The following is an 18055-nucleotide window of genomic DNA, read 5'->3' on the forward strand; positions in this document are numbered from 1 at the left end:
TTTAATCTCCATTTTTTAAGATGTTTTATTGGTATTGATTTCTAATTTCGTTCTGTTGCTGGCAGAGAATATACTTTTTTGATTTCAATCTTTTAAAATTTATTGAGACTTGTGCCCTGCAAATAGTCTTTCCTGGTATAGTTACCATGAGCACTTGAAAAGACTGTATTACACTGATATTAGATTTAGTAGTCTATAAATATCAAGCCAGTGGTTAACAGTGAAATCTAGATCGTCTATGTTTTTACTGATTTTTGGGGGGCCTAAGTGAACTCTCCAACTGTAACTGTGGATTTGTGACTTTGATCCATTAATTCTTCCAAGTTTTACTACACATATTTTGAAGCTTTTTTATTAAGCAGGTACACATTTATGTTTATGGTTTCTTGATGTCAGCACTTCAAAGATGTCATTTTACAATGTACGTATCAGCACTAAGCCCTTACACATATTAAATCACTTAACCTTCCAACAACCTACGAATCAGGCACTGTTACCCCACTGGACAAATGAGGTAGTGGAAGCACAGAGATAAAGTAACATGTCATCATGCAGCCAGCAAGTGGCCAGGAGAGGTTGCATTCTTAATTACCAACGCTATTCTGCCTCTTATATAGTTATTAAAAAGAAACAATAAAAACACAGCAAGACAAAACTAAAACAGTAACTTTAGTATAGTATCCCAGACAAGTAAAACCTTCACAGAATGTGCTTAATTATAAAAATTAGAGATTTTGCGATGAGTTCATTTTCTCAGGGAAAAAAAAAAAAGTTGTTTTTTTTAAAAGATTTTATTTGTCAGAAAGAGAGAGAGAGAGAGAGAATAAGCAGGGGGAGCGGCAGGCAGAGGGAGAAGCAGGCTCCCTGCTGAGCAAGGAGCCCGACACGGGACTCAATCCCAGGACTTTGGGATCATGACCTGGGCTGAAAGCAGACACTTAACGGACTGAGCCACCCAGGCATCCGGGGGAAAAAAAATTCTTTAGACTAGTAAATTGGCACAGCCACTCCCAAATCAAAACAGGAGGAGACAATAGAATCCCTATGGTCAAAGTCCTAGAAGGATAAAATTGGTAACTCTTACTCTTCTTTGGTTTGGTATAGCTCTTAGAAGCAGAAGGACCAAGTAAGGATTGAAAAAATATTTCACCTTTACCTCTAAATGTTATATTGAAAACACTACTTTGAGACCTTGCTAGATGCTCCAACTGCCTTTGAAAAACATCTCCCACACAAATAAAATAGTCCCTATCACTGAAGTCCCTACAATTGATTTTAAGTATCAATTCTAGGGGGGCCTGGGTGGTTCAGTCAGTTAAGGGTCGGACTCTTGATTTTGGCTCAGGTCATGATTTCAGGGTTGTGAGATTGAGCCCTGCATCTGGGTCTTCGATCAGTGGGTAGTCTGCTTGAGATTCTCCCTCTCCTTCTGCCCCTCCCAACCCCCTCACACTCACTCCTGCTCTCAAATACATAAATCTTTAAAAAAAAATTTTTTAAATAAAATAAGTATCAATTCTAAAAATAGTTGCTCAAAATATTTCAAGTCCATCCAAAAACAAACTTTTCACTTACGAAAAAAAAAAGCTAATAATAAAATGGGCTCAGAATATTTATTTTAATAATGTAGCTAATAGATTTTTAAAATTTATTTTTATATATTTTTTAACAATTAAAAATGTATCCTAAATGACAAAAAAAATCCTAATGGAAAATGTAAGTACATATCATTCCAATCTTTTAAACTAAATAGATAAAACAAGAATTAAAATACAGAATAGAATTCTGTAAAAACTCAGCTAAGTCATACATTTTTATGGTGCTTGTATTTGGTTGTAAAGAAAGGCTTTTTAATCTGACAATTTTAAAAGTTAGCATTAAAATAAAAATCAACTCACATTTGTAAACACTTTGAAGTTGACAATATGTTTTTACATGAAGAAGTTATAATGTATAGGTAAGATACATAGACAAATGTTATTATTTATAACTGTTAATGCAAATTATACAAGCCATCACATAAAAACAATGAGGAAAAAATTCTCTCAAACTCTTAAAATATTTTTCATTTTAAGTTTTTGTTCAATATCGAACTCTGAACCTTCACACTGTCCTTAACACAAATATAGCCTCCCTTCCCCTGCTCTCCTGCAGTGGCCCGGCAAACTTGGAAGTAAACCAAGTCAGGGAGAAATTCTATCTTCTTACAAACATATAAAGTCATACGAAGAAGTAAAGTTCATAAAAGAAAAAAGCATGGGAGGAGGGAGTTAATCAAAACTCTTACATAGTTCTAATGTAACATTATGCATGATCAGTTTCCTAAGGGCCTGAAGACCACCATTCCGCAGTGCTTCCCATAATCACTCAACAGCAGAGCTACAGCTGGATTCTGAAAGACTAGTATAACTGTTCGAAGGGGGGAAAAAAGATGGTAAAAGAAAACTCCAATTATAATAAAATCACCTCTTGGGAAATAAAGCCTCATTGGATAATCTGACAGGTATCATGGTCAATTACACTGTGTTCAGAAAAGAAGTTTTGTGTGTTGTGAAAATGGTAATGTACCATCCCTCCATTCTCATAAATTCTATCCACCGCCAGCCCCACTAACCTTGGACTCCCAAGTTTTCAAAAACAAGAACACAGATGGCTTCTTTGACAAGCGGACTCGGTGAGCTCCGCCCACTCTCACGGCCTTTCACGCTCCAAAAAGCTCTCGTCCACCCGCTCTCCTTCCAGCAGTCACATTTTGGAATGATCCTAGGGCTGCTTGAGTCCTACTCAGATGTATGCAGGAACAGTAGATCTCTTCAGAAACTAACATGTTACCCTGCCCAAAATGAAAACTTTATTCTCCCAATCTTGCTAACCCCACCTCCTCCGGGACTCTGCAGCTCTTATTTTTAAGAGGGGGTTTTAGAGGAAAAAGGAGCAGCCTTCTGGGGCTGACCAGACTGAGAGCTGATGTGACAGCAATGTGGTGCTGACGTCCTGTGAGGCTCAGAAGGCCAGTGCTGCCTCTTACCTGCAGTCAGCTCTGGTGCAGGTACTTCCCTGGCTGGTCTGCCTGGGCCACTGCAACACTCCAGGTTGGGCCTCTTGATCATTTCGAGACAACTTCAACTACCTTAGTGTAAAGTCTGGACCTTGGGAAAATTTGTGCATCTCTGATCCATCAAACTCCGAACATGTGGGCTCTTCTCACTGTGCCTGCTCTTCATTCTGCTGATGCAGAGGCAGCTCTATCTGGCCTCTCACTTGTCAGCCATTTTCAGGTGGAAGGCAGGTCCAGTCTTTTTATTTCCCAAACCTCAGCAAGTCAAATGGGTACGTTCTCCTGAAGCCCCTCAATGTGGATGAAGGATAGGAGAAATGCCACAGCATATACTGCGTTCTGCAAAGAAATTCTCATATGGGATCCCTCTTAACAAGCTCCTGCATTTCTTCTATAGAGCCTAGAAGTGAGTGATGGGTTAATCATAGCCATAACTGTCTCTGGAATCCCGTCTGCAAGTCCTGCATCTGAATGGTCTATTGCATCTCAGTTTTGAATATAGGTTACTTGCAATCTACTGATCTCAGATTTGGGGGTCTCTGAATAAATACCAGAGGAGTTCCCATTTGAACATTCTGTTACAATCCTACTTCCAGGGGCGCCTGGGTGGCTCAGATGGTTAAGCATCTGCCTTCGGCTCAGGTCATGATCCCAGGGTCCCAGGATCGAGTCCCGCATCAGGCTCCCTGCTCGGAAGGGGGCCTGCTTCTTCCTCTCCCTCTGCTGCTCCCCCTGCTTGTGCTCTTTTGCTCTGTCAAATAAATAAATAAAATCTTAAAAAAAAAAAAAAAATTCTACTTCCAGGTAAGATATAAGGTCATAGCAGGCTAATGCCACTGTTGCAACAACCAGAGGAAAAAAGATAACAACAACAACAAAAATTGTGCAAAAAGACAAGGAGAGCTGCTGACATAACCAGATCAGAATGAATCGAAGTTGTAAGAAGGAGAGGGCGCCTGGCTGGCTCAGTCGGTTAAGCGTCTGCCTTGGGCTCAGGTCATGAGCCCAGGGTCCCAGGATCGAGCCCCACATCTGCCCCTCCCCCCTGCTTGTGTTCTCTCTCTCTCTCAAATGAATAAATAAAATCACACACACACACACAGGAAAAGGAAAATATTCTAAGTGAACTGAGGACTGCCTGTCATTCCCCTCCCAGAGCTTGTATGCAGACTCCAGGAACAGGGTGAGGGTCAGGCTTGATCTGGGAAGAGAAACACTACTGAAGAAAATAAAACGTTCAATCACAGGATTCTCCTCCCTCAAAGATGTTTGCCAGATTGTAAAGATGCAATCCATAGGCGGCTCAAGAGCCAAACTCAAACCATGGAAAGAAGGACAGAAGTGAATGTCCTACGGTGTTTGTGGCAGGTGACAGAGGCCTGCCAGGCTTTCAATCACAATCCCAGGGAAGCCCTATTCAAGGAAAAGGTACGAGCCAGTGGTAGACTGAATCACAATAAATGGCAACCGAGCCCCAATCCTGCTCAATCCCCACTTAGATTAAGGGGATCAGCCCCTCTATCCACCTGACATAGGAAAGGTCAAATACTTTTTGGGGAAAGCATCACTTGCAGCACCTGTCATTCCCTCATATGCAATATGGCATACCAACAAAACTACATGGCACATCAAGAGGCAGGGAAATGTGATCATCCAAAGAATGAAGAGACCACGACGGAAGCGGGTCAACAGATGACCCAGATATTAGAGTTGGCATACGGACTTTAAAATAACTATCATAAATATACTAAAGAAAATTCAGGAAACCAGAGATGACAAATTTCAAATGAGAGTTGGAACCTACAATATCAAAGGAACATAATAAAACAGAAAAAGACAGTATTTTAAATTAACTTATTGAATGTGTTTAACAGCAGACTAAACAGCATAAAACAGCATCAGTAAATGCAAAGTTAGGTCAACAGAAAATATCCAAATTGAAAAAGGAAGGAAAAATAAAAGAATGAAAAGAACAGAACATAAGAAACATGTAGTATCCAGTCATTTTAGTCCAAGTACCAGAGAGGATTTAAAACCAGATTGCAGGTTACCCTAAACTGGTGTTTTATTATTACTTTCCAACTCCATGGTCCATGTGTGGTGCTTTCTATTTCAGGTCCCTTAGTTGGTGGTACATTTACTCGTGAATCACTAGTGGGGACCACAGAGGCCTGGAAACACTCCACCGCAAGACAGGAAAGAGGAGTGAACAGTACGGTTAAATGTTGTCCCCAATAATTACGATCTTCCCAGAATGTGGTTAGTAACACAGAAACGGTCTGGGCAAGCTGCAATGGCTCCAGATACAACTGGAAACAGACCAAGGATGCTGGCAAAACAAAAAATGGTTGTAATTTCTTAAATGCCTATTATTTTAGCTAGGTTCATGAATGTATTCTTTAAAACCAAGACAGTGCATCAATGGGGCAAGAAAAGTGGAGAGGATGTTTAGTGCATCAGGTGTTAAACGTTACATTTACAGAGATTAATCAATCTGGGTACAATTCAGTAATTTTATGAAGAGACAAGAGTCCTACAGCAGGATGTTTTCCCTGATAAGATAAATAATAAAAATGTCCTAGGTAAAAATATATCCTCTACACAAAAGAGCTCTCAATACCAGCGTCCTGCAACAAGAGCATCCTCAAAACACCTAACTGTAAATGTAGGTACGAGGTAAAGGTTAAAGCATCTTTCAAACTTGTTTCAAAGGGCCCTACACCTTCCTCAGAAGGGCTTTCTCAATTTACACACAGAACACACAGAAAATGACAAACTGAAGGCTGATAGAAGGTAGCTGTGACCCGCAATTTCACAGTTCTCATTTGCAGCTATAAAAAGGCTCACTGTTCTGACTGATTTTATGAATAAATGTTATACATTTGAATAAACTAAATTCTACGTAATGCAATGTCGCCTGGCAGAAACTTTTTCTAAGCATAGACAATACAATTTAATGTCTACAATTTAAGTCCTCTTAGAGTAACTGGAAGGAGAATGAAGACACAGAATATCTGAATAGTTCAAATAAATCACACTCATGATTATAGAGCTTCACAATTCACAAACCAAATTTATATTATTTCAAAGGACCCAAAAGTAGTACTGAGGAAATACTCAGGCCGTACCTACCACCCCTTTTTCACAGATGAATATTAAAAAGTAGTCACATGCCTCAGGATCCACATTCATCCAGGACTGAAGTGGACTCAAAAACAGGTTACCAAACCTCAAATTCAGAGTTCTCTCACATTCTCTCTTTCTCTCTCTCTCTCTCTCTCTCTCTCTCTCTCTCTCTCTCTCTCTCTCTCTCTCTCACACACACACACACACACACACAGATACTAATAAGTTGTATGTACCTATCTATGAATGAGGGAGAGAGGATTATTCTTACTCTCTTCTGAAAAATTAAAAGGCACTAGTTTAAGAAGAATTGAAGGATACCACTGCTTGGGTTTTTTAAAAAGACTTCTCTTTAATTCTTCCTGGGTTATACAGAAAAGTAAAAGAGTAGGAATATGAAGTTAGAAATAAAAGTTGACAATCCATTTACTTAAAGTACTCTGATGTTTAAAACTTTAGAAGATGGAGAACAAAACCAAAAATCAGTAACAGCATTAAAAAGAAACATATTATCCTGAAAGGATACATAAAAAGCGGATAATACAAGGATTTCTGAATAAAGTGGGCAAGGAGATGGGGGACACTAGGGTAGGGGAGACACTTCCCACTGTTATCACAGGCGGGTGAATTCTGAATCATGTATACATACTACTTTTTGTTTTTAAGGAATACACTTTTTGAAGGAAAATACAGATATAAATGTATATATTTCTAAAAGAATGTTAACAAAATGGAAATATAATTGCCCTTTAACAGAAAAATGACTTCAAAGGGTAAAAAAAAAAAAAGTAAAGACAAGAACAGTTCAAGTACTGGGAAAAAAAAAAGTTTTTAAGTATCGCCCAAAAATCCTATTTAAACATTTAATTGTGCTGGCTATAAAAGTAAAAAACTTTTATATATATATATATTTACACATATTAAGAAAAAACTACAGGACATTCCTTTTCTTAGATTATCCATAAATAACCACTATTAACAATTTGGTGTATTCTCTCTAAAGATTCAAGGTTAAGTGTTAACATTTTCAGAAGTATGTTTTATCAAGTTAAGAAAATTTCTATTTCTAATTTGTTAACATGAATAAATATGGAATTTTATAAAAATCTCTTTCTAGAGGGCGCATGGGTGGCTCAGTCAGTCAAGCGTCCGACTCTTGGTTTCATCTCAGGTCAAGGTCTCAGGGTCCTGAGATCCAGCCTGGCGATGGGCTCTGCGCTCAGCACAAAGTCTGCTGAAGATTCTTTCTCCCTCTCTCCCTCTGTGCCTTCCCCACCCCGCCCGTGTGCAAGCTCTGTCTCTCAAATAAATACAATCTTAAAAACCTCTTTCTAGATCCATCAAGATAATGAGTTGTTCTTAAATAGGACTATAAGGTATCTCATATTAATAGATTTCCTGTAGTTGAATCATACTTGCATTCCTGCAATAAACCTTTCCTAGTCATGATTTTGTCACTTTGTTTTTAATAACTCTAGTTTCTGATATTTATAATTTTTGCATCTATTTTTATAAGTAACACTAGTATCAACTTTTATTATTCATGTTCAATTCTGGTATAAAATGAGCTGGTAAGTTTCTTTTATTGTTAGAGTTAAGAAAACTAAGGGTCAGGATTGGGATTTTTCTAATTCTTTGCCATTACAAACAAAACTGAAATGAACACCAGCAATCTTTGACCATATTCCTGACAGTTCCCTTAGGATGAGACATCAAAAATGTGATTTCATGGTCAAAGCACCACCCAAGCCCTTATAATTTATGTTTATGAAAATGAATTCTTCATTCCTACACATTTACATATAACGGATATTGTAAAATTGCCATGTTACAACTCACAGACTCTTACTTTTAACTTTAGAGTCTCCAACCCTACAGCAGGTTTGGATTTTGCTTTATTGTAGATAATACAGACTAAAAGCTTTTTCTTCTTCTGGTTGATTCATTACCCAAATATCAATGCCATTCTCATTTTATGACGGAGTTGTCTTCCATTCCTTGGTCTCAAAAATGTCTGAGATATAAAAGCCTCATGAAGCTTTATTTGTACTATTCAGCTCATTGCAGCTTGACAGGTGAAGTTCTACCAATGAGTCACTTCGTGTCACCACATTCGACAATGGGGAAGAAGCAGTGACATGTGTGCTAACTAGTTTCTATCCCTTCAGAGACAAAGCTATGAAGGCTGAGTAATTATATGAGGGGTGGGAGGGACATGGAGCCAGGACTGTTTCTGCCCTAAATTTAGTCTCACTTTACGATTAAAAGAAAGGGGGTCGAGGGTGAAGAAACAGTTAACAGTCAATGCAACAGATATTTTAACAGAAAACATTTGCCATTTTTAAAAATTAAGTAATTTATGTTTCATGTTCATCAGATGAACTTATTTGTATTTTTGGGTTTGTAAAACCTTAAGATTTTTTATTAACAACTTTCTTGCAATTTTAAGTACATAAATTTATACAGTAAATCCATTCTGTATCATATGTTAAATAATTTTTCCTAAACTACGGTTTGGATTTACCCATAATGGACCTTTCCTGCCCCTACTCCCCAACCACTCTTTAGTTGTTGAGAAATAACTAATAATCTAACACATATTAACTGTTCTTCTACTAAAAACAAAACCAACTCTATAAAATATACGGGACCAAACCATAGTGTAAGAAGCTTCAATTTCTTGATAGACAACAAGTGGTATTAACAAATCTACATTTCTTACCAAAAAATCCTCCAAAACACAAATAAACACCCACCAAATTAGGTAAGCCAAGTTTCCAAGCTTCAAAGAACTTCTGACTGTAAAAAACACAGTAATGGTCAACCACCACTTGACTTTCACTGTTCAGGTAAAAGAGTAAAAAAAAAAAAAAAAATTGTCTTTAATGTTCGAAAAAGCCCTAGAATATGGAAAAATCTTAAAAATAGGCTATACGAAGAAGAATGGAAAATAGGAAAAGAATGTTGACCAAGGTGACGTGCACATATTTGAATCATCGGGCGCTACCTACTGTATCACTGTCTCCTTAAAGGAAGGGACGGTGCAGCTCTCCTCTCAGCTCCACTCAGTCTAGAACCACTGCAATGCAATGGCAGCCTGAGGCGGGCTGCACAGAGCCGTGGCTCCCTGGCTCCTAGCACACACAGCTTCTTTGGAGGAGGAAGAGAACCTACCAACCGGTCTCCCTGCATCCACTCTCGACAGTCTCACAAACCATTCTCCTCCCTGCAGCCACATGCCGAGCTGAGACTCTTCGGTGACTCCACCTTCACCCACGCTCAGGTTGAGGTTCACCTTGTCGTTCCTTACCACCTACACAGCCTCAGCCGAGCCACATCCCGCCTCCACTTTACAGCCTCCCAGGACACCAGCCGGCTTAGCACCCTTCAGCAGTGCTCCCCTTAGCGTCACTCTCAACACCACAGGGCCACTCTGGGAGAACCCGGCCTCTCCTGACTAAATCCCTCCTTTGCACCCATCAAGATTCAGCTCTGGCATCAATCTTTTTCCAGAAGGAAACTCTCCACAAGCTGCAGGGTGGGCAAAATTCTTTTCCTCTGGACATAACTCCCTGAGCACACATCTTTCTTAACACCTACACTACTTATGAAATGATCTTGATTTTGTAAAGTTTATCTCCCTTACTAGAAAACAACTCAAGAGCAAAGACCATATTTTAACTCCAGCGAGGAAGAGCATATCACACATGTAGTGGGTGTTTTTGATAAATGTTTACCGAACTGAAATTCCAGGCACTATACAATGAAAAATTAGCAAATGTAGCTTGACTTATTCTTAGCCAATTCATTACCAAGTCCTGTCAATTCTACTCCATCCAAATCTGTCCACTTGATGTGTCAGCACAGCCACCGTGCCAGTCTACCCTCCAGCATCTCTCATTTAGACTACTTTACTAGCCTCCTGATCTCCCTCCTTCCAGACCCACTAGTGCAGTCTACTACCTACATACACATACACACACACAGCCCCCACTTCTTAAATAAAAAAAAAAATCTGTTTAAAAATCTTTTTGCTTTCTATTATATTTAGTCTAAAATTCAAACGCCCACTGTGCCTTACAATGCCGTATTATCTGACTCCTTCCAAGTTTTATACTCATTTGGTATTCCTCCATCTCTACTGGGCTCCTTTTAAAATCCTCCAATACGATAAGCTATTTCTCACCTGTCTTTACACTGGCTCTTTCCTCTCCTAGAAGACTCTCCCTTCAGCTAGCTGCTACTTCTCAAAGCTCAGTTTAAGTGTCACAATCCAATCCAAAGCAGCTTTTTTATCCCTCAGTCATGGTTTTCTTTGTACTCATTATCATCTCAAATTATTATCAGTTTACCCACTTGCTTGCTTAGTAGATCTACTAGTGTAGATCTATGCCTCAGAAGAGGAGGAACTTTGTTTTGGTCAGACTGTACTCCCAAGGGCCTAGAAATAGTGCCCTGCATTCAGCAAGCCCTCATAAGCATTTGTAAAACAAAAGCATAAACAAAAAAAGTGACTCTTATTTAAGATATACATGAAACAAGTAAAATAAAAGAAATGGATAATTAACCTACCAAATAAAGCAGGAAACATTCTACTGTTAGTATCTGTAAGTAGACAGGCTGGTGTTACTGGGATCTAGTATCAACAAGCATCCAGACTGTATTTTCCAAAGCTCACTGGAAACCTGTCAATCAAGTAGCATGGTTTCATGTGCTATATGCTAGCCCACATGTCTGACACTACCAGAAGTCATTTTAGAAAATGCTATATGCTGCCACTCCCCAAAACCCTGTAATGTTTACCAATAGTAGTGGAACACTTAAAAGCCACTTGCTACTTTGTTAAAGAAACGGCATTTCTGACAGTGGTACTTATCTACAAGTAATTAAATTTACACTAATAAAACTTCAACCTCTTAAGTAACAGGCCCTTCTAAGACAAGAGGTAGGTAGGTCTTTGCGCCAGGTTCTGACTCTCTGGACATCTAAGAAGCTGCCCCCTAGACTGTTCTTTCTAAGAAGTAAAGCTGCAACTCAAAACAAAAATTTTTATAAATAAAATTCACCACAGTGTTAGCTGCCTCTGTTAACTCTTATATTGACTGGACTTTTGACCAAGGTGGGAGAAAACTGTCAGTCACCACTGCACTATGAGAGGAAAAGCCTTGACTCTTTATTCAAATGTTGTTCAATCACAGAAATGTGGATAAGCTACAATGAAGCATTTAGGCAGTGAGGATAAATGAAGGCAGTGAAGATAAAACAATACAACTAAGTATTTTATTTTGCTTGATTAAACTTCATTGTTCAAGAAAAATGACTTGTAAAACAAACAAGTCTTAACTAATCAAACAAAACTGAAACGCCTAGAGTGGTCATATGTTTTAATAATCGCTATTCACAGGTGACTTTACAGTAACAAAATTTCAGTAACTTTCCTTTGGCTTCCTTTAAGCAATTTTCAACAGTATGACCACAGAAGTTCTGCTCTATCGACACTTACCTTGGTATGGTGACACATTTAGTATTACAATTTTGAGTGGTGATGGCTTTCTCAAGCTCATCTAATCGTCCTGTTTTCTTTAGCTTCTTCACCAAACTTTTAACTGCTTTCTCACACCACTTTTCTTCTTGTCCGTTCTGCTCTCCTCCGCCTGCTCCTCCAGACCCACCGGCTGATTTCTTCCATCCCAGCAGCCTTTTCACAACCGGTGGAGTGAATGGCAAGATGGACGACATGCTCTTACCAAAGGCCACAACCCGCACTGAGAGAAGACGTTCCTCTACCTAACCTAGAAAAGATATGGAAGGGATCGTTTAGAGGCTAACTTTAAAATCCAGTCATAACTTCAACATTGTCTCTAAAGCAAATTTGAAAATGAGACAGAAATTCAGATCATCAGAGCAGACTTTCAGAAGTCATCTTTTTCTCCCATGATAATGTCTTTATGACTTTAAAGCAACTGTGGAAATAAACTCTAAAAAACAAAACTATGTTATAAGTGGACAAATACAATAATTTTGCAAGCAAAATCTTTACCAACACTGGGCAAATTTATCACTACAAATACTACTTCATTTTTAACTTTTAATAGTGTCAATAATTAAAATATTTTCACCAAATAATGAAAACCAATTCACCAAACATTAAAACTTTCACCAGAAAGTTTTTCTGACTTTTTTTTAGGACACTTAACAAAAATATTTTTAAAATGTATTAAGTCTACTCTCCCTGAAGTTTTAAGTTTTCATAACTAAGCATCATAAAGTAAAATCTAAAGTTGTAAGAAGGGAAAAGGCATCATGTGTGAAGTAAACAACAAAAATTTTAAAAAATAAAGGTAAATACAGCTTGTGAAGAAATAGTTTGGTTCACTTTTATGATCCCTTGAGAAGACTTTAAGTTAGGCCTCTTTTCAAAAATATTTTTTAATTTTTATCTAAGTAACAAACAATATGTGTCATGACTAAAGTCAAATATATATACTCTTCTCACACCGAAGTACAATTCCTTAAAATCTTTTAACTTTGATTCTTGCTATTTATACCTCAAGTAAGAGGCTCATGATGGTATCCCTTGAAACATCAAGTTTAGGTATTATCTACTGTTTTTGGAAAATGAGGATTTACATGACAACCGCTCACTTTTCTCCAACCTGAATAATTATCTCCCAAAGGTAGTTTTGTCTGATGAGATTGGTGGTAAACTACTATATAATCTTCCCTTTTTGTACAACTCTTTGTTTTCCCCAGTTAATGATCTCAGTTTTTCATGTGCTTTTAGTTTTCTATGAGCCTACCATAAATTCTCCCCACACTCTTCACAAGTGGATGACTTTAATCTCAAAATAAGAGATAAGATCATTTACCACTTGAGGATGGAACTGGAGAGCTGAGACTTGAGAAGAATGAAGATTTAGAAATGTAGCTCTAAGAAATATCTACAGGGGCACCTGGGTGGCTCAGTCGGTTAAGCGTCTGCCTCCGGCTCAGGTCATGATCGCAGGGTCCAGGGATGGAGCCCTGTGTTGGGCTCCCTGCTCAGCGGGGAGTCTGTTTCTCCCTCTCCTTCTGCCCCTCCCCTCTGCTCCTGCTTTGTCTCTCACTTTCTCCCTTTCAGATAAATAAATAAAATCTTAAAAAAAAATCTACAAAAAAAAATCAGCTAGAATGAAGCAGGTATTTCCAGGCTACAAAGTAAAACGTATAGAGGATCCCCATTTCTAATCAGGATGTAGAAATGACAACAGACCATCATTTCACCCTAACAATCAAAACAAGCCAGATAAAGGCTACAAAATCATGTTTTTTTCTGAACCCATCAGAGTTCAGGATGCAAAGTAACCTAAGTGGAACTAAATTCCAGAAAAGTGCTGAGCCATGAAATAGAGGCCCACAAATGGTTCCTTACCTGGTGGAGTGGCTAAGGAGGAAGAATCCCACCCTAGAGGAGGGTAAGGAGAAACCAACCTACTCTTTAATAAATGTCAATAGCAACATGTATGCTGACAAGACATACTAAAATTCCGAGGATTTCACAGAGCAAACCTGTACCATCCAACCACTCATTCCCACTACATGCTTGTCAAAGTATGCCTAAGGTAGGGAGAGAGGCCTAGGAAGCTGAGAGATGCCCTAAGAAAACTTATGGTCTCCCTCAAATGCAGGTAATCTGTCCTCTAACAAGGAGGGGAAAGAATGGGCAGGACAAATGAGAGAAATCAACCCAAGAGATCCCAGACATTCAGCTACCAAGAGCTGAGGTGGGGCAGCGGAGCAAAGAGAAAAACTTCCACCAGACACTCTGGACACTGAACTACCAAGGCTGGATTAGGGAGGGGCTACTGCAAGAAACCCCTGGAAGATGTTACTAGCAGAGAGAGATCTCACTCTGCACAGAAGCCTAGGGTAAGGCTAGAGCAAGAGGAAACGCAGAATGACCAAGGGATTGACAATTGGGCTGTAAAGCAGAGAAACTGCCCCAGGTCAAGAAAGCTGAAGGCTCAGATACACAGCACAAAGAGTTAGCCGGAATTACACTCAGACAACAAATCTTCGGAAGGCAACGTCTCAATCCTGCTCTCAGAACATCTGAACTCAATCAGTCTGAAGTTCCAACAAAACCCTGAACTAGCCCAACAACACAGCTTACTGATTTAACCCCACCATCTATTAAACTAACACAAGAAATGATGGGCAGTTTTCTGGAAGTAAATACTATTTACTTCAATCTGTATGGTTTTTATACAAATATTCAGCAATCAAAAATTACAAGATACAGGGAATAGCAAGCCACAGGCAAAAGATGAAATTATGAATATAATCAGATTAGAGAAGGCCCAGATGTCGGAATTATTAAACTGACTAAAATGACTGAGACAAAAACATTAAAGGACCTGACGGAAGACACAGACAACACGCATAAAGAAATGGGAGAATTTCATTATAGACACTGAAGCTGGAAAAAAACCAATCACAGGGAAATGTTAGAAATGAAAAATACAGTTTCAGAAATTAAAAAATTTCTTTAGATGGATTTAATAACAGACAGTAATGAACAGTGAACTTGGAAAACAGGTCAAATTAAAGTACCCAAATTGAAACACAAAGAGGAAAAAAAAGCATGAAAAAAAAACCCCCAAAAGCCCTGAATATCCAAGAGCAAATGTCTACTGGGTTTAATTGGAGTTTAACTGGAGTCCCAGAAGGAGAGGAAAGAGAGACTAATGCAGAAAAAAATACATGAAGAGATACCGGCCAAGAACTTATCAGAAATGATGACAGATATCAACCCACAGATACAAAGGAAACACAGTCATGGTCAATGCCTGAATGTTGGAGACAGAAGTAAAGATAAAGGCTGAGTGTCGGCTAGGATTGACAGTTAAGAATTTGTGGAAGATCCAGACCGAAGAAAACTGCACTCATTCACAAGCTCTTCTCCAAGGGCTTCAACTGAGATCTCTTCAAAGACTGGCATGGGGCAAGAGATGGGAGACAGCTCTTCCCCCTTAGTCGTGTATCTCCTGTGAAACAAAAGCCTTCAACTAGGAGGGGAGAATCAGGAAAGCCTTCCACACCCAGAGCCCAAGGGAAAGAGTGGAGCAAAAGCTATGGTACTGTTGGGGGAGGAGGAGAGGTAGGGGGCAGAACCTACTTGCCCACCTACCACACACAAACAAGTCTTTCACCATGTAACAATAACCACAGTCTACTCTGCTAGAGGAAGGCAGGAGACACTGCTACCACCAGTCCCAGACAAAGATACACTGATGCTAAGGAATGAGTAGAAAAAGCTACCTGACCCTGGCACAGGAGCAAGAAACTGGCTCGGACCCAAGATCCTGCACTAACACAAAGCAAAGGTCTTCTACTCCTAGATGGAAAAATCTGTAACAAATATTAGCAAGTCACATTCAGTAACATATACAGAAACTGTAATATCATCACCCAGTGGGATTTATCCCAGGGAGCAAAACTGACTTGACATTAAAAAAAAAAAAAAAAAATCAAGCACCTCATTTATAGTATAAAGGAGAAAATCCTTATGATTCTCTTAACTGATACAGAAAAAAGAAAGCATTTGACAATGTTAATTTAATATCCATCTATGATTAAAAAGTCTCAGCAAACTGGAAGTAGAAAAACAGAAAAGAGGAAGAAGTTCTTTATTCTGAAAAGGGACATCTATGAAAAACCCAGAGCTAGCAACATATGTAATGGGTGAAACATTAAATTCCCCTTTCCTTATTACTGGAAATAGGACAAGGATGTCCACTGTTGCCATTTCTATTTAATAAAGAACTGGATGTTCTAGCCAGCACAGTAAGGCAAGAAAGAGGGGGGGAAAAAAAAGAAAAATGAAGGCATAAAGACTGGAAAGAAAGAGGTATATTCTCTGACGGTCTCCATAGAAAACTGCATGGAATCTGCATGGTAGTAAGGTTGTTGTAATAAACCTACACATTTACTAAAAAAAAAAAAAAAAAGAAAAAGAAACAGAAGTATAACTCTCAAAAAAGGACTTGGGATTCTCAAAAGACCATTCTCAAAATGATCTCCCAACTGAAGATATTTAGGCCTTGGTATAGTTTGCTAGAAAAAAAAATGGTCACAACCTAATGAATAACCCTATTCATTCCCTCAAAAGGGAAGAACCAGTAATGAGGTTAAGGTCCCCAGCCTCAATTCAGGAGACTGTCCCAAGGGTCTCAGAAGAGGCAATACAGTATGCCAAATTTCATAACTGATTTGGCCATGGATACACTTTTTAAGGGACATCTCCTGGAACTCCACATCACAATGCTGCCCAGGCACTCTTGATAGCCCAGCTGTGGTTTAGACACTAAAAATTTGATAGGAGCAAATAAGCAGGATTATGTGACTTTCTTTAGCAATACAGCAGAACTGGTGAGAAAGTGAAGTTCGCTCTGAGCTAGAGATCTGTAGGGTAAGTAAAGAACAGAGAGAACTTGAGAGTAGCCCTGTTAAGCTGTCCACAGTGGTAAACTCTGTCATAATACACTTCAATAAGCACTCTAGTACATAAAATTACAACTTGACAAATAAAGCGAACCCACAAAATTCCATCAAACACACGTAATAATCCACCAAAGTCGATGTTTGGGACTACCAGGCAGCAAAAGGTATAGCTGGCTACCTTGGGCTTCTGCTGAATTCCTACTCTGCCACAAGCATGCTGAAGGGGAGCCAACTGTATAAACCTCAATACCATGTAATATAGTCTTATCCGGGTTTGGAGAATATGCTTATTAATTCAACCTTTAGAAGGGAGAGGTACCACAAGAAAGACACCAGAGCAGAAGCCTGAAAAGACATCGAGAGGAGAAAACATCAGGCAGAAAGTTCAGCCAGCATGTTTTCTGGAGATAGGCAGCATTTTAGGAGTTACAAAAAAATCTAGGTATTGCTACAATATGGGGTACGAGGAAGCAATGCAGTAGGCCACTGGGGAGAGGAAAGCCGGCTCGGATTACGGAGCTGAAGACAAAAGTTAGAGTAGTATTCCTTCAGTTAGCCGTGAGACGATTCACCGGTTACTGACCAAGTGGATGTAGACATCTTAGGGAAAAGGAGGATTCACAGACAACTACCACTAAGGAACATAACTGAAGAGCATGTGATGGTAGACAAATCACCATCTGGAACAGAGAAAGAGAAGCAAATCTGAAGGCTGTTACAGGGTGAGCATTATGCAGGCCTTTATTTAAGTCACCGTGATCACCACATGACCAAAAGACCACAGAGGCCCGGGAGAGGGTAGTCAGCACACACGTAAAAGTGTGCCCAAGCAAGGCAGAGACACCTAGTCCTGCTGAAAAACAAGAGGCAGCCAGTCTCCAGGCGTGGTTTCTAAGGACCCTCCAGGTCCAGTTCTGGCCCCACACCAATTTTAGCCTTAGAACAAAACTCTGTACATTCCATGAGGGATCCCTGTTCCTTGTGAAAAACTGACAGAACAAGCAAAATATAACAAGAATTTATCTGAAAGTGTCTACACCTTTGGTTCAATTAATTCATGTATGAGAATTCAACCTAAGAAAATGAACAAAACTTAAACTTCCGTATAATCAGCAACACTGAAAGGGATTCTCAGCAGTAGGAAGAATCTGAGCAACAGGTTCTCTGTGACACTTTTGTTAGGAGAAATGTTTCTTAGGAGTTCAGATGTATTCTTGCGGACCTAAAAGTTTTCTATGAAACCTTTTAAATTTTTTTTCTTCATGGAAATAAACACATGAAAAGTTTAAGTCTACTCTGGGTCATCTGAGTGACCTCATGGCCTAGTACAACCACATGATCTCAGTGTCCCATGTCTTAGAACAGCACTTATGACCACTTTGGAATGAT

General features: G+C 39.1%; 1 protein-coding gene across 8 annotated transcripts in view; it reads right to left on the reverse strand.

Annotated features, from left to right (window-relative positions):
* SMAD2 (SMAD family member 2) overlaps window positions 1-18055 on the reverse strand; it is an 82931-nt gene that overhangs the window by 47602 nt on the left and 17274 nt on the right. For all 8 annotated transcript variants that reach the window (XM_027577385.2, XM_027577384.2, XM_027577382.2 and 5 more), the window contains one exon: window positions 11688-11976. In XM_027577385.2, the coding sequence (XP_027433186.1) occupies window positions 11688-11923 (236 nt within the window). In that variant the 5' untranslated portion in view covers window positions 11924-11976. The remainder of the gene's footprint in view (window positions 1-11687; window positions 11977-18055) is intronic.

Source organism: Zalophus californianus, chromosome 14 (genome assembly GCF_009762305.2).
Source record: "Zalophus californianus isolate mZalCal1 chromosome 14, mZalCal1.pri.v2, whole genome shotgun sequence".
In the NCBI taxonomy this organism is placed as follows: Eukaryota; Metazoa; Chordata; class Mammalia; order Carnivora; family Otariidae; genus Zalophus; species Zalophus californianus.